Source organism: Podarcis erhardii (genome assembly GCF_964252035.2).
Source record: "Podarcis erhardii genome assembly, chromosome: 4".
Classification (NCBI taxonomy): Eukaryota; Metazoa; Chordata; class Lepidosauria; order Squamata; family Lacertidae; genus Podarcis; species Podarcis erhardii.
The window spans coordinates 59,860,393-59,882,063 of record NC_138508.1 but is presented as its reverse complement, the minus strand read 5'-3'; the positions used below and the strand labels follow the sequence as shown (position 1 = coordinate 59,882,063).

The 21,671-nt window shown below is 42.4% G+C and overlaps 1 protein-coding gene across 6 annotated transcripts; it reads left to right on the top strand.

The window, feature by feature from the left end:
• Window positions 1–1,073: 1,073 nt before the first annotated feature.
• On the top strand, window positions 1,074–21,360 carry DDX3X (DEAD-box helicase 3 X-linked; the record flags this gene model as incomplete). Of its 6 annotated transcripts, none has more annotated exons than XM_081858868.1 (19): window positions 1,075–1,530; window positions 3,182–3,239; window positions 4,232–4,282; window positions 7,011–7,070; window positions 10,346–10,477; window positions 11,421–11,547; window positions 12,311–12,481; window positions 12,565–12,664; window positions 13,214–13,349; window positions 13,669–13,754; window positions 14,957–15,055; window positions 15,416–15,576; window positions 15,673–15,817; window positions 16,121–16,310; window positions 16,530–16,711; window positions 16,817–16,934; window positions 17,392–17,548; window positions 18,539–18,687; window positions 18,842–21,360. In XM_081858868.1, exons 1-19 carry the CDS (start codon window positions 1,486–1,488, stop codon window positions 18,928–18,930), a joined length of 2,256 nt encoding a protein of 751 aa, XP_081714994.1. In that variant the 5' UTR covers window positions 1,075–1,485. The 6 variants fall into 6 exon arrangements, with proteins under 6 accessions (XP_081714999.1, XP_081714994.1, XP_081714996.1 ...); XM_081858869.1 differs by having other exon boundaries at window positions 1,077–1,530; window positions 16,121–16,265; XM_081858870.1 differs by lacking the exon at window positions 7,011–7,070 and having other exon boundaries at window positions 1,076–1,530.
• Between the last annotated feature and the right edge of the window lie 311 nt (window positions 21,361–21,671).

Genomic DNA, 21,671 nt, shown 5'->3' with positions numbered 1-21,671 from the left:
ATCTAATACACAACTCATATGAATACACACATTTGCCTCAGAACAAGCGGCACTTGCAGCACTATTTTATTTTGATGGGACTTACTAAAATAAATGTGCCTAAGATCATACTGTGTCAGATAGTGCAAATGTGAAGTTAGCATGTATGCAAGGGGAGAAACAAACTTTTTGAGTATACAAAGATCTACTGAAGCAAGCCAACAATGTCAAATTGCTTTTCCTCAGGTGAATAGAGGATGAAGTTGGGGGGGGGAGGCTACTATAAGATCTGCTCCTTTGTCAAAATGCGTCCAAGGCGACAGGCATTCTGGAGAAGCGTCCTGAAGAGCTAAAAATACTGGGCGGCCTCTCAGCCCTTGACCTTGACCTCTGGGGTCAGAAGCCTCCCGCACTTAAGACGGCAGAGGCCAAACTCCTCCTTGCAATGGAAGGCACCATTTTCCGTGGGGAATGATGCGAGAGGCCCAGACAAGGTCATCGCTATGCATCCTTTCTCTGCAGAGGGTTTTTTGTGACCAAGCGAAGCAACGGCATTAGGCGCCAGAGGGAAGGGGGTGGGAAAGGGGGAAGGGCGTAAGAAGGGGAACTCCGCCAGGAGGCCACCGTCTCTTTATTGTTCAGGGGTTACAGGGCGTCGGGAGGGGCTGCTGGCTGCGCTGCTGGTTGCCAGGCGACCCCTCCTAGGTCACACACAAGGCAGAAGCGAGTCGCGCAACGCCACTCTGACGTTACCGCCAACTCTCGTGCTCCTTCTTGCAATCCTCGGGAAATAGATGGCCTCGGCTCTCCACTTTGGGCCCCTCACACTATACCCCCACCCCCACCCGAAGGCTGCGCCACTTCAGCAGCCGCATACAGCCTAAGATGGCGGCAGGACCGAGCGGAAATGCCCACGTGACCTAGAGAGAACCGCTCTGTTCCCAGAGCCTTATTTCATTTGGACAGAAATCTCGCGAGATCTCGAAGAAAACGAGGAGGGGGGTGACTCACCAGAGTCTTTACGAAACGAAACGGGAGGGAGGGGAAGGCAAACCAGGGCGGGGAGGGAGGGGTAGAGATCTCGCGCGAGCAGCGCTGTAAACATTGTGTGAAGAAACCTCGCGATAACACCTAGATCCTCCTGAATCGGGAGGAGTCCGCAGCCTCCCTAGTTCTCGCGGGAGTCTTGGGATTTCTTCGCCCTCCCCCCACCTCTTTATGCGGAGCGGAGAGTTCTCCCCGCGATACCTTTTGCTGCAAGCAGAGGTGGGGGGAGGGGATCGAGAGGAGGAAGAAGGGGCGTGGTTTGCGCGCTGAAGTCAGCACGGCGGCTGCGAGGGGGCGGAGGAATATATAAAGGCCCGGGCCGAACTGGGGGGGTTTCAGTTAGAGACGCGATTCCGAGGCGAAGTAGTGGCGAAAGCGACAGCGGCCCAGGCTAGTTCTACGTCTAGTGAATCCGAATTTCTCTACGCGGAGCGGGACCTCCCGACACGATCTCTCGTTATGAGTCATGTGGCAGTGGAAAATGCCCTCGGTCTAGATCAGCAGGTAAACGGGGGCGGGATGGCGGGTGGGCCTGGGGGGCCGAGGCGTATTCCCCCCCCCCCGCTCCCCGGCCTGTTTTCGGGGGCCCTCCGGACTCATTGAATCGATCCTAGTTCGCCCCTTTACTCCTTTTATTCTCCCCCCCCCCCGCATCCTCTTCACGCCGCTCTCCTGGTGGCGCATTTGACTGTGACGCAGTTCCTTTTGTGGGGTTCGCCCCATTGGCGCCTCCGCGAAGCCCCGAGCCTCCCTCGGGAAAGGGAGCGGAGCGAGGCGAGCGGAGCCCCCGCGAACGAGGGAAGGGAGCGGCGCGGCGGAGAGCGGAGGGTAGCTCGGGTGAAGCGCCGCCGGGCCCTTTGAGGCCTGCTGTGGGGGCTTTGTGCGTCGCTGGCGAATGCTTACATCTGCCGGGCCCCCTAGCGGCGGCGGCCGGGAACTGCAGCGGGTGGGGGACAACGGCGGCCATTGTGCGTGTGACGAAGCGGGGGGGGGGGAGAGAAAGAGGCTGCTCGGAGGCGCGTGCGCGGCTCCCTCTGTCTGGGGAAGGGGAGGAGGAGGGGGAGGGGGAGCCACAATGGCTCTGGTGCTGCTGCTGCTCCTCCCGCTCTCCCTCACGCGCGCGCGCGCGCCCCCGACTCCTTTGTCCTCGAGGCCCACGAGGTGGGAGGGGGGGAAGGGCAGGCCTAAGGCCGTGTCTTCCTCTCGTCTTGGCTTCTCGGAAGCCTGTTTAAAATGAAGTTGCGCCTTCCCTCTGCCCGGTTCGGGGCGGGGTGGCGCTGCGCTGCGCTAGAGCCGGCTCCCGAAGTAGGTCACGAAGCCGGCCGGGAAGGGGAAAGAGGAAGGAGCCACGTGACGCGGCCGGATTAGCGGCCGCCAGTGAAAGCCGAGCGCCGCTGCTTGTGTCGCTCCGGCAGTAAACCCCGGCGGGGGGGGGGGGGCGCTCCGTCTTCGCCAGGCCCGCTTGTGGGGCGGGGAGGAGGGAGCGCTTTCCCCGAAGGCCCACCCGGCCGAGCGAGCCTGCCTTGTACAACTGCTCATGGCTCTGTCTGAAGGCCGCGCGAGATGATGTGCATCCATCTTAAGTCGAAAAAGGGGATTCTTAGATATAAATGGATTTTCTTATTAACCCCCCCCTTCCGCAAACAAAATTCATTTTCATGAGTACATGAAAATATTCAGCAGCGGTATTTTTTACCTTGGTTGCATATACCGCTTGGACAATCCTAAGGCTTAGGCCCTTTTTTCTTGACAGCTTCAGTAAAACTACAGGAAGGCTAAGGTATACAGTGTAAGCTTAAGTTCCATTTTATTTTTAAAAGCATTGGCACAAGTAGTTATGTTTGAGGAAAGGGGAATTTGGGTTGTAGTCTACTGTATTTTTGAATGCAAATATTAAGCATACAGTATTGGAAGACAGCACTAAATTGAGGCCTTTGTCCATAATGTCACATGCTTTAAGTAAAACCAAAGTACGTTTTAAGGGGCTATGGTTTAAATTGACATTAAATTTACAACAGCAATATCAAAGCTATTCTGGTGTTTATTCTGGAGAGCCTGCTAACTTACAATGTGAGATGAGATTAGAAATTCTTTACTACTTGAAGTATTTTCAATTAATCAGGTTGAATGACTATTCTCTTCCTTTTTAAAAAAGTTTGCTGGTCTAGACTTGAATTCTTCAGACGATCAGAGTGGAGGAGGTACAGCAAGCAGTAAGTATATAATTCAGAATTAAAGCATCTTACTGCAGCTAGTAGAGGATATTTGATGGCATGTTGGTCCAGTGCAATAGTAGAAAAATGACAGATTTTGATGCTTGAGAGAGCAGATCTATGGCATCCTGCAAGTACTGTAATTGTAGACTACTAAATCTCATTGGTATTCTATGTAAATCAGTTATACGTAAATCTGTTATACATTACGTAATACCATGCTAGAAACTTACCTTTAAAATGAATGTTAAGAACCTTAAATGTATGTCTGCTTAATCAGTTAATTAACTGCAGACCTTAAAGGAGTAGACTGCAAGTTGCATACAGTTTTGGTGCATAATAGTATGAGCATGGTATCAACAAAAGGGATTTAGTGATTGTGTTACTCAAGAGTGCATAAATTGTTTCATCTGCTAAAACGGGGTATGTATGTATTTCCTATAGTGAGGCGGCAGCACGTTCCAGTTATTGTTACTATTATTTATTAAATTTGTATATCATCTGAGAATACAAAATACATTACAAAGCAAAACAAACCAATAACCCACTTCCCACAAACACATTTGGAAAGCCATAGAATGTTAATTAGCCAAATGCCTGCATGAAGAGCAGTTTTCATTTTGCACCTTTATTACATATATTTCGGTATCCCTAGGGGAGAGTATTCCCCAAATGGGGAACCACCATCCAAAAGGCTCGTTCTCGTGTTGCCACCATTTAGTTTTTTGCATATTTATAACAATGAAAATACTTGGGAACGGGTGCTATATGTTTAGACTATATGCTTAAGCATGAAGTACTTAAACACTTCTTAATGTGCATGTTGGTTTGGTTTTTTGCTTAAAATACTGTAAGCTATTTATAGTTGCTATAGCAAAAATGACTTAAGTTTAATCAATAAACAACATAAGGTGTTAACAATCTTGGCAATAAAAGAGCAACAGACTTTGCTGTACAGAGTTTTAATTTGAAACTTTTTTTCCAACTTTCAGAAGGCCGGTACATTCCTCCTCACTTACGGAATAGAGAAGCTTCAAAGCAGGGTATGTTCGTTGGTACTTGACTATATGGAGCATCAGGGTTAAAAAATAGGGTTACAACTGAATTGAACTGCAAGAACCTCAAAATGTTGGGTGCTCAGATTCAGGGAGATTTGGTACAAGGGGTTGGACATATGAGTATCTAGGCTTTTGAAGGTAGGGAAAGGTATTAAGAGTGCACATTTAAGTAACACCTTATTAAGTCTGTCAAAAATTAGATTCCTTCATTCTACAGTGGGTACGGGAAATATTTGGGCTCAATGTAGTTAGCTAGGCAAGTCAAAGTAAGCTGCTGATTGATGAGCTGTATATTTGGCTTGAGTAATAAAGCTACTTAAGTAACAGTGCAATCTGTTGTAAAATGTAGTGCTTGCATCCAAGCAGAATAAGAGAATGGTTTGCTCATTTTGAAAGTTAGAATAATCATGAAATCAGGCAGTGATTCCTGTATTGAAATATCCACCCCATTATCAGAGTCTGTGTCAATAAAGAATTTGTAAGGGAGTGGCCCACACACATTATGAAAATGTAAAATAAATGGTGACTGTATACCCATACTATCATCTTGATTGACACTGGAAGCAATTTTCAGCAGTTCCTGTATACCCTCTAAATCTGCTGTGGAAGTTTCCTTAACCCTATGGAGATCTAGAAAGGATGTGGTGGAATGTAGAGCTGATGGGAGTACTGGTGAAAATCCTCCACATTCTTCTAATGGAAGTCTTACGGTCAGCTCATTGACATTTTTTTGTTTTCATAGTTTGGTACAATCCATTCTAATAAGTTGGTGGCTATACCATGCCCTGAAAAACCCTATGTGTAGCCTGTAACCATCAATCCTGTTTATGGGGAAGTTTGAACACAGAGCTTTGTCCAAGGATTCTTGAGCTTTAAGCTGTTGGTTGATTAAGCTCTTAATCTCCTGCTAAATTGCATCGTGGTACTCTGAAAATTCAACTCTCCAATGCTATAGGGGAATATGCTGCCTTAGGAGTGTCTGATCAACAACTAAACTTGGGCTGCAATCCAGTACTCATTTACCTGGGAGTAAGTGTTTTACTCCATGTGGCTTAATTCAAATAGGATTGAAGTGCTAGAGACCATCAGGTCTCATCCCTCTCCCAACCTGTGACACCTTGTCTTGCCTCAGATGCCCCTGCAAAAATTACCTTGCTTGTGGACTGGCAGGGAGGCACCAGGGAGGGAGAATACTTTTTACTTGCAATTGTGATCTTTCAGTATTTTAGCTTAAATCTGCATGGGTAAAAGCCAGAAACTAATTTACTGTGACTATAAATCGGTTTGTTGGTAAGTAGCTCTCAAAGTTAAGAGGTCTCTCCCTACTTTGCTGCCAGAAGTCTTTTTAAATAGGTGTGGAGAACCTATGGCCTTCCATATATTGACTGGTCTACAACTCTGGCCATGTTTGGCTGAAGGGGATAGAAGTTGCAAGTCCAGCATCTTCTGGGATGCAGGTTTCCAAGCCTACTCTAAATATCTGCAGATTGAATATTGTGTCCTTTATTGAACCATGATCTCTGCACAGTTCAGCAAAGTGGTCTGGAAGTGCTACTGAATTTGGGGGCAGGGAAATAATGTACAGATACTACTTTTGCTAGTATTCTAACTACTAGATAGGAAAGTTTAGGTATAGGGTGCTTATTGTCAGGACAACTTGACTCTGCCCACGTCGTTGCTCAACTGATAGAAGTTGTGAATAGTGGCAGAACAAGGGGCATAAGATGAAGCTTGTTCAAATTCACAGATTCTAATTTCTATTAGAAACTAACAGCTCTTTGCAAGAAAACTCAGTTGTATTGGGGCTAACAAATACTGAATGGCATTTATATCCATCTATTTGTAGTTGTCCTTATCCCTTCTCTCCTTGTGTAGGTATGGATACTGTAAAGACCAATAGAGTTGTATCATAAATCCACAGAAGCTCTTATCACAATTGGTCAAGTATGTCACAAGTTCCTTTATTTTTGCAACAGACTGATACAGGTGTCCGTGCACATTTGGAAGTTGTTGCCTCACAAGGACATGCTTAGAAACATTGAAGAGTGATTCCTGCTGCTTCCAAGGACTATTCAACACAAGAGGATAGAATGAACCTTTCCCAGGGGAAAGCTTATTCTCTCTTGTACACATGTGGTTTATTCTGAGTTTCTCTTAGTAGATCCATAGAAATTAATGGACCTAAGTTAGCCATGTTTGTTTATTTCAATGGGTCTACTATGGGTAGGACTAGGACGCAACCCTTAAAAGCAGCTGTATAAATTATTGAGTGTGACGTAGCACAATACCTGTTGAATCAGATGCATTGCCCTTTTCTTGAGGGAAAGGACTCCTTGTGTTGGACTGTTTGGAGCTGTTGAGAGTTTATCTTGGCTTCTCAGGGTGTCTTGACCTGGTGAGAGGCTGGCTCCTGCCATTCCTAAGCCCTCTGTACATGTGCTTTGGCAGCAGGACGGGGTTCCCCTATCCTGGCCACCAGGAGGCAAGAGAGTGCTCTTGTTCCCTTTCCCTCTCATCGCCAAAGGTGAGCTGGTGAGTGATTGTGAATGTGGAAGCCTGGAAAGTTGACATCTTCACACGGATATTTTTTATGTTGCTTGAGTAAAATATCTTTTACAGGTTGAAGAAAGTCTACTGTACCATTATGTTGAGTTTTTTATGCATTTGAACTGGAGTGAATTATAATGCTGGGAGTTTTATGGCTCTTTTGCAGCAGGTAATGCCTATAACTATGCGGCAAACTACTATTCCAATTCGATGCCACCAAGAAGCTGTAAGTTGGTGTCAGGATGGAGTGGTCTTAAAAATTTGTCATTTGAGAGCATGCCTCTTAAGCATATTGCATAGTCATAACTTGCAGTCGACTAACTGTGTGAGCATTTGTTCGTTTACGCTCATTGTCAGGCATGTTTCCTTTGCCTGCAACTTTAACTTTTTTAGGATTAATTTGAATACAGTAAACCCACAACTTGCACACAGTTAGCTAGTATGCATTCAGCTTTACACGCGTGGCAAAAAATAAAAAGGGAGCGGGGTTCCGGAAAACATTTATTTGGCAATCCCACCCGCTGTTGAACCCAGTGTGTTTTGAATTTGGCTTTAGATGCAATCCCTGGAAGGTAAATTCTGCATAAATTGTGGGCTTAATCTACTGGCTTACTGTGTTTAAGGAAAACTAAACATTAAGGAAACAGCAACTTCAGTTGCACTTCGTACCTGAGCAAGCTTTTGTCGCTTCTAATGGATAGACTGAAAAAGACAAGGAAAGGTTTCCAATTCTGCACCTTATAAAATTTAAACCTACAACAATCATAATACTCAGGTCTGGCAAGTGCTGGAATTGTGTTCTTTGGATCTTCTGATTTATTAAACATGGCATAAAAGTAGCTGGCCCACAAGACACTTGAAAGTTACCAAGCCTTTTTAGTGCTAATTTTCTAGCAAGTTTACCATGCCCCGCAGTTTATTTAGTTACATGTTGAAGCTGAATAGTGTGCAGTGCTGTCTGGTGTGAATAAGGTATAAGAAGAGCCCTTCTGGATCGGTGCAAAGGCCTATTTAGTCCAGCATCCTGCTCTCACATTGGCCAACCTAATGCCTATGCGAAGCCAACAAGCAGAAGCTTAGCGCACCAATTCTAGTTCTTTCCTCTTGATACAGTACTTGGAGGTAGTAAATAGCTACTGTAACTAGTAGCCATTAATAGCCATTCTGTTTGGATGTAGAATTTTAGACACCTAATAAAATCTTTTTAAATATGGAAGGAAATAACACAATATACTCTGAACTTAAATACCAATAATTTATTTTCCTTAATTAATGGAGGGGTTGTGTGCTTAATCCAATTTAAAGAATTTCCCAATTAAAAAAATCTTTGAACTTCTCCCCATAGTTCTTGGACAGGTTCTCTAAGCAGGTTCACAGAACTTATATAAGTTTACATATTAGCCTAATGTACTACATCTTTGAAAACTATTATTCCAACAGATGTCATGTTGCTTTTTTGCATTTTGGTTGCTTATAGGTTGGATAAGTATTTGAAGTATTTAGAATAGTTTGTTCTAAGTAACTTAGTAGCATTTTGAAATCTATCACAAACTTCAGGTTTTTGGAATGTTAAAGAATAACAATTAGATGGAGCAGAATCTTACTTCATCCAATCTAGAGATGTAAAATCTTTTTAACAGTGGTGAACAAACAATTTTTCTAGAACTTCTTAAAAAACTGAAATACATGTACAGTAAATTGTTAAATACAGAAAGTATAAATGTTAGGGTGCTGTTCAACTCCCTAATCTACTGTGGTGGCAGGGGGCTCTCTCTTGTGAGTCCAGATCAATCTGCTCTGGCGGTGCAGGTTCCCTATTCACCCACTGAAAATGTTCAGTGGTAGGAGTACTGTCAGCAAGCTTCACTCCACCAGCTCATAAAAAGTCCCCAACTGGGGAGGGATCAGGGTAATTCAGCTGGCCTGGGATCTGCTGGATCCTGAGCTGACCCCACTGTTGTCAATTGATTGCATTGGTCCTGATAGCTACAACAACTCTGCTCTTGCCTTCCAAGCTGACCAGTGTGAGTGACAGTGTTGTGGGTGTGGCAGTGGCTCTGCTAAACCCTGCAGCTGCCTGGACAGAGGTTCAATTGCTCTGCTAGTCAGACAAATTCAGCACCTTGGAAGTACCAAACGTGTCTCAGTGGAAGGATCTTGTAGTGAACAGAAACCTTGTAGTGAAAAATATTCTTACTAGGGCTTAAGTAGTTAGCATCATCTAGGAATTGAAGAATCAATACAACCCCCTAAGGTAACAGTGGGATAGTTTGGATATCACGCTAAATCACAGTTAAGTGTGATGCAAGCAAGCCTTGGACTCGTACACTTCCTTCTCATGCTTCCTTTGGTGTGCAGCCATCAACAGGAGTTAAGACTTCTTTTCTGTTAAGTGCAGTTTATGTCCAAATTGACAAGCCTGTTAATGCTAATTCTGGTTTCAACTTGGCTTGTTGCAAATGGTTCTGTAGTTAATATTCACCAGTTTGTCAGTTTGGACATCTAGCATTGATACCAATCTTTTTGGGCTATTGGGCACATTTGGAATGATGAGAGTTCTGTGGGCGTCACCACCTCTGGTTGCTTCTTTCTCATCTCTTTCCATCTCCCCCTGCAGACAGAAAGCGCACATTTTGACTTGAGTAAACATTGGATCCAGTAGAAAAAAACAGATACCCAAAAAATGACCATGAGAATAAAGATTGCAGTGTGAGACTGCACAGTAAAAAATGCAGATCTGGTGCTTCCCACTATCACAAACATATCAATGGCACAAATTCTAATGGATGTCCTCCAGAGTACCACAGTGGCCACCCCAGGCATAACTAGTTGTGGTCAAGCACAAATATAAGTTGAAGCCTTCAGAACTCCTTGTTAGCGTGTCAAGGAAAGTGTGTGAGCCCAAGGCTCACCAAGGTTCATTTGCATCACTAAACTGGCTTAGACTCAAACTTTATACTGCAATCTGAACTTTATACTGCAATCTGCTCTTACTAGGAAGCAGGATTTGTAATCAAAATAATACATACAACACTCATTGTTGACTGGTCTGTCGTCATTCCATTCATAATAAAATATATATTTGCCAAGTTTAGCACAGGATCTTGAATCTTGCTTCATTTGGTTTGACTAGCTTTCTTTAGGACATGCTTCTGTTTTCAGCATGGCAGTGAGTATTGATGCACAAAACTAATACACATACGAATCACTGCATTAGTTTCTTTTTTTAAAAAAAATAACCTCTTGGCTCAACTAAATACACAACTTTCTATAAAACCTGGTTTGCAGCTTTGTAAAGTGGTTCACAATGCAGCATCCATGTCAGGCGAAGGCTTGCATTTCTAATCAAGAATTTAGGCCCAACACTACTCTGCTTTTCCCAGAAAGGAGCCTTTCATGTAAATTTCTGGCAGCAAAAGTCGCACTGATGCTGTGGAGCTTGCAAGAACTTGCTAGCGCATTTTACCCTTTAATTTTGTAACTTTTTATTCTCTGCCAAAGATTCCCCCAGCTGGGACTCTCGTGGAGGTAATGGCTATATGAATGGATATGATCGTGACAGCCGGATGAATGGCTACGATCGTGATCGTGGTGTGTTTGGATCCAGAGGAGGATCTGGACGTGATGACAGAGGTGGGCGAGGGAGACCTGGCACCTTTCATCCAACACTGCTGCTCTTGGCAATAAAGACAGCTTCTTTCTAGAGAGCTTAGGTCAGGTTATAGTAGCATAGGTTGAGACTTCTTAGGGAAGTTTGAGGCTTTGTTTATCAAGTACCATTTGCAGAGCTGTTTTGCCCTCAGCTGGAAAGCTACAGAATTAGTACTCATTCTTGTTGGTTATTTGAATTTGGATCCTGGAGCCTTAATTATAGTTACAGCTATAGGATACTACCATAGAATTCTGGAGTTGTATAGTTATCCAAATAAAACAGTCATACGAATGTCTCAAGAACAGTGAAGCTTCTCACTGAGTGGCCTCATTATACCAGTTACCACCGACTCCAGATTTTGCCTGTCAGGAAATACCATCAGTCTCCAGGTCTTTTCACTGCTTTCTATTTCATCATCCTTGCTTCAGTGTACCTGTGGACACATTGATGGACTCCGGGTAGGTCTCATTTTCAGCCCAGGTTGCCATTTTTTTTCTTGAGACAAATTAATTGTAACTAGAATAAGATAATGACATAATTCATGAAAAGTTGCCCAATGGCCATACTCTACTACAACGCCATGGGCACAAAAGTGGGCAGGGTCCTAATGGACATTTCTAGGCTTTGCTTTTGGGGTTTGCTGCAGCTCGAGAGAATCATCGGCTGCTGCCTCTTGAATATAATTTGCTACATGATCACCCTGGACCAGCTTTTTAAACTCTGCCATCTTGCAATATTGGCAGTAAAACACCTGATTTCAGTGCCTTTCTTTGATTTAAAATGTGCAATAAAATATGGGAATTTCTCTTAAGACAGGCTGCTAATTACTCAAACATTTTCATGATGATGGTTTGAGGGATTTTGTATCTTTACACTGAGCATCTACACAATCAGTGATTTCATTGGTGATTTTATTATTCCTAGGATTTGATGGTGGGTGGAATGCTGGCAGAGACAGGGATGCTGCATACAGTAGCTTTGGTGCAAGGAGTGACCGTGGATCAGGAAAATCAAGCTTTTTTGCTGAGCGTGGTAATGGTTCAAGAGGAAGGTAAAAATGTAGCTCTTTTCCCATTAAAAATGTGAATGCCACCACTGTAAAACATTCAGTAATCTGTAGAAATAGGGGAGAACTGACTGAGGTTAAGACATGTGCTTTTTGTGTTGAAAGCCTGCTTTGTAGCTCTTAGGTTTGCATTGACTGCAGCATGTTAATTTTTATGTGTATAGGGCTACCCTCTCATTTCCACCAACTTACTGCTGTAGGACTTCTAAAGTTTACATCCATATAATAGAAGTCCTTGTGCCTTCTTAGCATTAGCACATAGGCCCCAGCAGAAAGACAGGGGAATGACAATTTAGAGCAACTTTGCAGTTATGGCATATATCTGGGATTGGAAAGAGCTCTTTCAGTAAGCCTTCTCCTTGTTTGATGAAGGACCAGGAGGCTGGGGCATTAAGGGGATGTGGCAGAATTGTGTTGTGAGAGCAGTAGAGGAGTTAAATGATAGTCCAATTCCCAACGTGGATTAAAATGCAATCTGAACAGGTGTGCCACCTCAAATTTCATTGGTATTCTGTCCACATGCCTCATATATGAGACAGTTGAAATATTGGGGTAATATATCCTTCTCAAGGGGATGTCAAATCTTGGGAAATAGATAGCTGTGGTGTTATACGGATTTATTGTTTAATTATATCATGAAATACTTTGAAACTGCCTAGCAGCCAGGCAGCTTCATTAGTGTGTTTAGTACATCACATCACAGAAACTGTCATGAAAACTGGTTTTAGTGTAATTTCATGTAATCTAGGTTTGATGACCGTGGTGGAAGAGGCGGTGAATTTGATGGCATTAGCAGTCGTGGCGGTGATAGAAGTGCCTTTGGCGGCAGATTTGATCGTGGTGGAAACAGTCGTTGGTCTGATAAAAGTGATGAAGATGACTGGTCCAAACCACTTGCCCCAAGTGAACGTGTGGAGCAGTAAGTACTAGCAGTGGGATCTGGTGGTCTGTAAATCAGGTATTCAGTGCTGTGTGATAGTACATTGAATGTTTATCTTCTAGGGAGCTGTTTGCTGGTGGGAATACTGGCATTAATTTTGAGAAGTATGATGACATTCCGGTTGAAGCAACAGGCAACAACTGTCCTCCACACATTGAGAGTGTAAGTATTTGTTTAATGCTACAACTAGTGTGCTGCTTACACTAGAATACCAAGGGACTACTTTTATACATTTAAATTAGCGTTGTGGATCTGATGGTCCTTCAAAAGGGACACTTTACTTAAAAGTCTTTGTCTTTAATAATCTATGTGATTGCTATAGGCAACATGGAATTGCATGCAGATGACTGAATGCAGGATGTTGGAAGAGGAACATAACTCTCCTTGCCTCCAGCAGCACACTATATTTTTATGTTAGGCTTTGAGAAATATGCTTTGCTGCCTTTGTATTCAGCATAAACAAAAGGGGATACCAAGAAAGGAAGGGGACATGCCATCTTACATAAGAATCAAATGGGCTGGTGAGGAAGATGGGAAGTTTCTTCCATCTGCATTAGCCCACTGCAAGACTTGTTGGTATCCAGCCTTTTAGCAAGATGCTGGAAAATGAGGGGCAATTCTCCACCTATCCTCTGCCTTCCCCTCTTATGAGTGTAAAGCAAACTTTTTGGGCTTTTACCAGGTTGTTTAATAACTTGAACTCTGTTGCAGTTCAGCGATGTTGACATGGGAGAAATCATTATGGGGAACATTGAACTCACCCGCTACACTCGGCCTACTCCAGTGCAGAAATATGCTATCCCTATCATCAAAGACAAGAGAGACTTGATGGCTTGTGCCCAGACAGGCAAGTTTGTGTTTGCTATGTGTTACTGCAGTGCTCTAATTGAGAAATTTGGGGGTGTTAATTGAGGGTTCTTGGGTGCACATAGTGAGGGATAGGCCATTCCCTTTACTGGCAGTTGACTCTAGCACAACATGGACACCGATAATTTGGTAAAATGTATATTAGGATTTAAAATACCACCCTAAATTTAATGCCAGTTTCAGATTAACTTGAAAATGAGTACAGGATGGATGGAGCATAACATTTGGGTGGGATTTATGGAATGAAAATGTTTTTGCATTGCTTTCAAGATTAAATGTCTTTTTTTTTTTTTTTTAAGGGTCTGGAAAAACTGCTGCGTTTCTTCTGCCCATATTGAGTCAGATATATACAGATGGCCCAGGTGATGCCCTCAGAGCCATGAAGGCAAGTTCATTATATCTGGTTTAAACAAACAATACAGTACTTCACTTTGGCACTGTGCGCATTGCCATCTCTGTTACATTGCTGAAAAATGTAGATCTTGAGTACAAATATACCCTTTATTACATTTATTCATTGTTTACTACATAAAGCAACATAATTTACTAAAAGCAATTATCCTGCAATATTGTAGAAAGGATGGATTTTTTTTTTTTTTGCACCCCACTAAAAGATAAATATTAAAGCAGGCTAGGGTACCATTATAGCATATAAGAATCAAATGCCAGAGTAAATGACAAAATGTTGGCCTACTGCCTAAAAGTTGATAATTGTGCCAGGCACCTCTCCCCAACATTCCACACCTAGGGGGCTACCACTGAAAAGGCCTTTTTTGTGTTGCGACCCTCCTCATCTCTCCCCTCAGGAAGCACAGAAAAAAGGACAACTAAGATGTGTGTACAGCTTTAGGTGAAAACCAGCACTTTGAATGGAGCCCACCCAGAAACCTGTAGTCAACCTGTAGTGCGGTTGCTGGTGTTGTATGTTCAGATGTAGTTCCAGGCAGCAATCTGGTTGCTGAATTCTGCACTAGTTGCAGTTTCTAGAATGTCTTCAAAGGCAGCCCCACATAACACATTGCAGTAATCTTATCCCAGAGGTTGCCGTAACATAGACTAAGAAACTGAGCCTTCCCTCTCCAGGCATGCTAGTGGCTGTCCACCAGTCTAACCGTTGGAGGCACTGGTCCACTAAGGCCACTTGTGCCTGCTGTGACAGTAATGGATCCAGAAGTACTCCCAGACAGTGCATCTCTTTCAGGGGGGATGAACCCCATCTAGAACAGGTTCCACCATAACAGAAGGTGAATTGATTTTAAGACACTGCCATCAAATAAGTTTACACATCAGGATGGAGTTTGCACAGAATTACCCAGAGTAGGTCTAGGTTCAGTTGTAGCCAGCATCTTGATTATGATGACAGTCACTCTGCTAGAATAGCTGTGATGCTAATAGTTACTGGCACAGCTTGTGGTTCTCCTGCCTGGGTGCAGTCATGAACACTGCAGGATTCAGACCACAACCTTTAAAACCCTTTATGGAAAGAGCAGAGTAAAAGGTGTAAACACTTGGGTAGCAGATTGTGTTGAGAAATAACTGTTACTAGCAGCTTATTTTCCAGCTGGTAATGAGGACTTAATATTGCAGGAAAACGGAAGGTATGGACGCCGTAAGCAATATCCCATCTCACTCGTTTTGGCTCCCACAAGAGAGCTGGCAGTGCAGATATATGAAGAAGCCAGAAAAGTAAGTAGTATTCAGGGAGTGGCTAATACAGCCACATTGACCTATGGTTAACAATACAGGAGCTGAAGGTGCAAGTGACAAATTACTAACTTTTAAAAGAGGAAAATTGGGTGGGTGGTTAAAAAACTTTCATGTATCACAGAATCACAGCAGTAATGGTCACTGATTCTCCCCCCCCCCCAAGAAAAATCTTAAAAGAACAAAAAAAATAAAAAAATTGGGGTGAGGGAATCTGCAAAAATCCCAGGGCAAGGGGGATGGGCACATGAGGCCTGTAGATTAGCCAGCCCTGTGGTATTGTGCTCCTAGGAACTTGATATCTCAAGTCTTGAATTCTAAAACTAAATTTTGTTCCCATAGTTTGCATATCGCTCCAAAGTCCGCCCCTGCGTCGTGTATGGTGGGGCTGACATTGGTCAACAGATACGTGACTTGGAACGTGGTTGCCATTTGCTTGTAGCAACTCCAGGTCGTCTTGTAGATATGATGGAGAGAGGAAAGATTGGACTGGACTTTTGCAAGTATGAAAATAATATTTTAATAATTTTAGCATTTTGACAGCAGCATATTAACATGGAATCTTGGAAATCCTAATGTGGTCTTATAATACCTTCCAGATACTTGGTACTGGATGAAGCTGATCGTATGCTTGACATGGGGTTTGAACCTCAAATCCGTCGTATTGTTGAGCAAGACACTATGCCACCCAAAGGTGTCCGTCAGACTATGATGTTCAGTGCTACTTTTCCAAAGGAAATTCAGGTATTCTGTTTTGCAAAGTAGTTGAATGCCCCATTCATTTCCAGTAAGTCAGCATACTATAGAAGTGGTGATACTCAAACCAACAAGCAGCTGCTGTTATAGGCAGCTAACCATAGGTAGAGAACAAGAAAAATTCTAAGTATTCCCCCCCCCGCCCGAATACTTTGTTTCTAGTTTAAAAATATGGAGAGAAACACCTAGTTTGTATGCGTCCATGGAAGCTTATAGCTATAGGTAAGTCTAATGGGGGTGGATTCATTATTTAATTGTCTCTCATACTGAGTAGAGTTCTCTCTTTTGAAGATGCTTGCTCGTGACTTCTTGGAGGAATATATCTTTCTGGCTGTTGGCAGAGTTGGCTCTACATCTGAGAACATCACACAGAAAGTAGTGTGGGTGGAAGAGTCAGACAAACGGTCATTTCTGCTTGACCTCCTAAATGCCACAGGTAAAGACTGTTTGGGAGAAATCCAACACAACTCTAATGGCTCAGGTAATGAGAATCTATGTTAGGTGGAGGAAAAGCTTCAGACTTTTCCTCCTTGTTTTCTCCTATATTTGAATATTTTTCTTTAATCTGCATGCAGCTAGCTTGACTAGTAAAGTTGTTATTTTTTTATGGTTGCAGTCATAATACTAGTTTGCACCACTTGGTGGTGCTATAACAATAGATTTGGCATTGTTTTGCTAATGAGATGCTTCGCTTACATAGGAAAAGATTCCTTGACTCTGGTGTTTGTGGAGACTAAAAAGGGGGCTGATTCTCTAGAGGATTTCCTCTACCACGAAGGCTATGCTTGCACAAGCATCCACGGTGATCGCTCTCAGCGAGACAGGGAAGAGGCATTGCACCAGTTCCGTTCAGGCAGAAGTCCCATCTTGGTTGCCACTGCAGTAAGTATAGACTTGGTTAAGAAAATGCTTGTGTCTTTGTATTGGCTCTTTACACTGCAGTTTCAGCTTATGGGGAGCTGATGGCTGACTCTTTATCTTCATTAGGTAGCAGCAAGAGGATTGGATATCTCAAATGTAAAACACGTCATAAACTTTGATTTGCCAAGTGACATAGAAGAATACGTGCATCGCATTGGCCGTACAGGCCGTGTCGGGAATCTTGGTAAGACACTCTTCATCAACACCTTGATAAAACTTCCACGGTGGTATAAGCATTTGTGTTTGCATACTATGTGGACTTTTAATGTCACTAAACTCCGTCAGCATGCTTTGAGTATGAAAAAGTTGGTAACTGGGTAGACTGAGTAGTAGACTGAGTAGACTAGAACTGGTTTTGTGCAGAAGATCTTTGGTTAACAGAGGCATGTTGTGAAAGATTCACATGAAATATTCCCATTCCTGCAAAGCACACGGCAGATTACCTCAATGTGGGAAAGGGTGGATGTCATTATATGCCTGTGTGCAAAATTTCTTGAATGCTGCTTTACAGTTCAGCTACAGCTGTAATTAAAAGTTTTTGTAATTGGAGAGCACTCAGGAATATGTCTTACCCATGCTCTTGGTATTTTGAACATACAGCTTCCTTACCTTGCCTTAATATGCTGTATTTCTTTCTTTAGGTCTTGCCACATCATTCTTCAATGAGAGGAACATAAATATCACAAAAGACTTGCTAGATCTACTTGTTGAAGCTAAACAGGAAGTACCATCTTGGCTAGAAAATATGGCATATGAGCAGATTCACAAGGGTGGAAGCAGTCGTGGGCGATCAAAAGGGTAAGTTGAGTTAATCCCTAAGCAGTTAGATGTCATGTAGATGAGCTGGAATGATACCCAATGTCAAAGCAAAATACCTGACTTCATATAGCAGTATAATATTTTACTTCTGTATTCCTCCCTTTGGCCCTTCAGTGGAAGACAGTGCTCTTCCTTTCTTCAGGATGAGAAGAATAGTAATTACTAGCCAGGAGAGGTTGCTTTTAAAAGAGGACACATGGAGCAGCATGATAAAAAATTGAAACCACTGCCCTCGCTGGCTCTGGGGAAAAGATATTTTAGTGGAGTATGGCCCATATAATAAGCCTACTCAGCAGAAGGTGCTTGGTGTAACACAAATCTTAAGATTCCATTATTAAGCACCATCAAAATAGTTAATTTTTTATTATTAATCAGCAGCGGGGATTAATTAGGTGAAAAATGGTTGTCCTTCAATTTCTAGAGCTCTCATGGTGGCTTGTAACTTGAACATTTATAAACTATTACTTTGAAGCAGCAAGGCGGATTTAACAGATCTGTTTGCTTGGGTCTTTATACGAGACTCCCTTTTACCTGGCAATACACAATTCTGCGCTGGATGAGTGCTCTACGGATTGGGAGCCACATCTGTGAAGGCCCTTTATCTGGCTGCTTCTCTCCTAGCCTCTGAAGGCAGGGGCTGCCAGAGGCATTTAGGCTGGTTTATGTGGAAGTGGGCATTTCTTCAGATACTGGCTCTGAAACGGATTGGGGCCAGCATTGCTTTGCTTGGTGCCCCCTCTCCCGAAATATGATCTTTTATTGAAAATGAAATACACAACATTAAAAATTAATATAGTACATCATTTTAGCCAAGGGACTGGCAATTGTTGAAGAACTAGCTAAGATGTTTGATTAACTGAATTTCCTGATGTAGCAACATGAAGGGCAATGAATGAGGAAATGTATTAAATAGCATACTTAAGGAACTGTGGTCTTCTAATCGCAACTTGTTGCTGTTCTTTCCTCTAGCCGTTTCAGTGGAGGGTTTGGTGCCCGAGATTATCGAACAAGTAGCAGTACCAGCAGCAGCAGTAGCTTTGGCAGCAGCCGCACAAGTAGTGGGCGCAGCGGTGGCAGTGGTGGTGGCGGTGGCCATGGAGGCAGCAGAGGATTTGGAGGTGAGTTTCATTTCACAGTGTGCCTTGGGCTGTTGGAATGAAGGAAGGTGGTGGGGAAATCTAAACTCTTGGGTTTTTCCCAAACTGTAGAAAATAAGATTGTAAAGGTAAATTCACTTGGTCATAAACTCTTCTTGCCTTTTTGTCTTAATAGGTGGAGGTGGTGGCTATGGCGGCTTCTATAACAGTGATGGATATGGAGGAAACTATAACTCTCAGGGGGTAGATTGGTGGGGCAACTGATCTGCTTGCTGCAGATTCTTCCCAAACAAGCTAATATGGAAACCACATGTAACTTAGCCAGACTATACCTTGTGTAGCTTCAAGAACTCGCAGTACATTACCAGCTGTGATTCTCCACTGAATTTTTTTTAAGGGAGCTCAAGGTCACAAGAAGAAGGAAAGGAACAGAAGCCCTACTTTGAAGGTTTAAAGACTCCATTGTAGTTGAGATTAACTCCTCCACCCCCTACTCCCAGACTGTATTTATAATTTTGTGACTGAGGATCATTTGTTAATGTACTGTGCCTTTAACTTTAGACAACTTTTTATTTTGATGTCCTGTTGGCTCAGTAATGCCCAAGATTATCAATTGTCTTGACAAAATTACTCTACTTGGGCTTTAAAAAAATCAAACCTTGGCACGCAGGTGTGATACAACTTACAGGAATCATTGATTCATCCACTTTATACTACAAAAAAAAACTTGTGCGGTGGCCTGCATTAGGGCTTTGATACTCAGATTTGAAAAAATAAAACATCTTGAAGCATATCAATGGAATTAGTTTCTAATGTGGCAAAACTGTACTAAGTTAAAGTTGATTTGCTCACTCTATCCTGGATAGGTACTTAGAACCTGATAGTCTTTAATAAGCCATTCCAGTCATGATGATGATGATGAAGTGATGTATGGATACATGCATACAAGCACTGTTTTAAAGTTAATGCAAGTAAACACAGCAATTCCAGTGTTTAGGCAGATTATTAATGTGAGCTAGCCAAATGGAGGCGGAACATTACAGGGAATGTTTAAAGGTCTGAACTTGAAATAGTTTTTAGGAGAATTCATCTACTTAGACTTTTCAAAATTGCCTGCCATATTAAAATTGAAATGGTAGAATGGCTGACCACAACAGTGATGGGTCCACCTTTTAAGGGCCTGACTGATTTTTTTGGTCTTAACGCATGCTAGTGTTGATGTTTTTTGGTCAAGGGGGAATGAACAGGAAGAATTATGCAGCAGGCTTTATTTTAATGCAGATTCACATTACTCTGTTCAAGCTGCGTTGAAGTGTTAACTGGCTTACTGTAGACTTGTAAAATGGCTCCAGAAGAGTAACAAATTCTGAGATCACAAAGGTTGGAATGTACATAACTGCACAAGGTTTCAATTCTGCTATCAAGTGCAGTTTTAGTCAGTTTTAGTTGCATAGGTTTCCATTGTATTTAGTCTGTTATGCTGAATCTGGCCAAAGATAAGTATTTCCAACAGTAAAATGCCTCTGCCACTTAGTTTCTCTGAGCTATCTTCTGCGGCCAGAGCTGTTACCAACTCTTAGTCTAAGTGGCATAGGACAACAGCAAAATCTCCTAAAGTGCAATAGATCTTTTCAAGTGTATTGTGCCTTGTTCTAAACTTTAAGTAGGTGCACTTGACAGTATTTGAGGTCATTTGTTATGGTGCTATTTCAATTAGTCTAGATTTAGGCCCTTGTACATTTTGCCCATAACTTTTTACAAAATACTTCTTTTATTGCACATTCAGAGAATTTTATATGTCTTGTGTGCGTGTCCTTAACTTCCAATCTTATTTTGTCTCTTGGGAGACTGAACGCAGCTTGTCTAAGGAGGAGGAACTAGATTCTAAAACTGGGACCATGGGAATAATGGTTGGGAAGAAAACTTTGCACACGACAGATTTCTAGATACTTTTTGCTGCTAGTTTTGTGTAATATTTATTGAACATTTTTGACAAATATTTATTTTTGTAAGCCTAAAAGTGATTCTTTGAAAGTTTAAAGAAACTTGACCAAAAGACAGTACAAAAACACTGGCACTTGAATGTTGAATGTCACCGTATGCGTGAAATTATATATTTCGGGGTAGTGTGAGCTTTTAATGTTTAAGTCATATTAAACTCTTAAGTCAAATTAAGCAGACCCGGCATTGGCAATGTAGCCGTAACTTTCTGATAGTAAAACAAAAATTGGCAACTTTAAAATTAAACATGCCAAGGTTTTGATACACTTGTCTTAAGATATTAATGAAACACTTCAAAACACTGACGTGAAGTGTCCAGATTCTCAGATGTTTGTTGCGTGAGTTTTTGTTTAGTTGTGTGGTTTTTTTTTCAGTGAATGTCTGGCACATTGCAATCCTCAAAACATGTGGTTATCTTTGTTGTATTGGCATAATCAGTGACTTGTACATTCAGCAATAGCATTTTAGCAAGTTTCACAGCCAGCAATATTATTCAGTTCAGATAAGGATTCAATCATATGCAAAGAATGGGTTTAATCATATGCAATGAACGGATTTAAACTTGCTGAATGTAAAGATTTGAACTTCAAGTCACTGTAGGTTTAGTAATTGCTTATTGTATTAGTTTAGATGCTAGCACTGCATGTGCTGTGCATTGCTCTCAATTTTAATAAAATAAAAAGTTGAAATGCACTTTATGATGTTGGTCTTTTTCTTGGTGACAAAATGTGCTTCTCATTTTTCATTGTTAATCATTACTGATTGCAGTGAGACACCCCAGGTTAAGTGTCAGAGATGCAAGTTTCTAATAGAAGCAGCTCACACATTTAGCTAGGAAAGGTCATTATATGGAACAGCCCCTTGTAGCTGTTCTGCTTGGTCCCCCAGCCCTAGTGGCCTGTTTTGCCTCGTGTTTTCTTAAATGTGGGGATGTTATTCAAGTGGTGGGTCTTCCTCCCACCTGCAGAAAAATGGCTGCTTGATCAGATAATAGATTTTGCCCC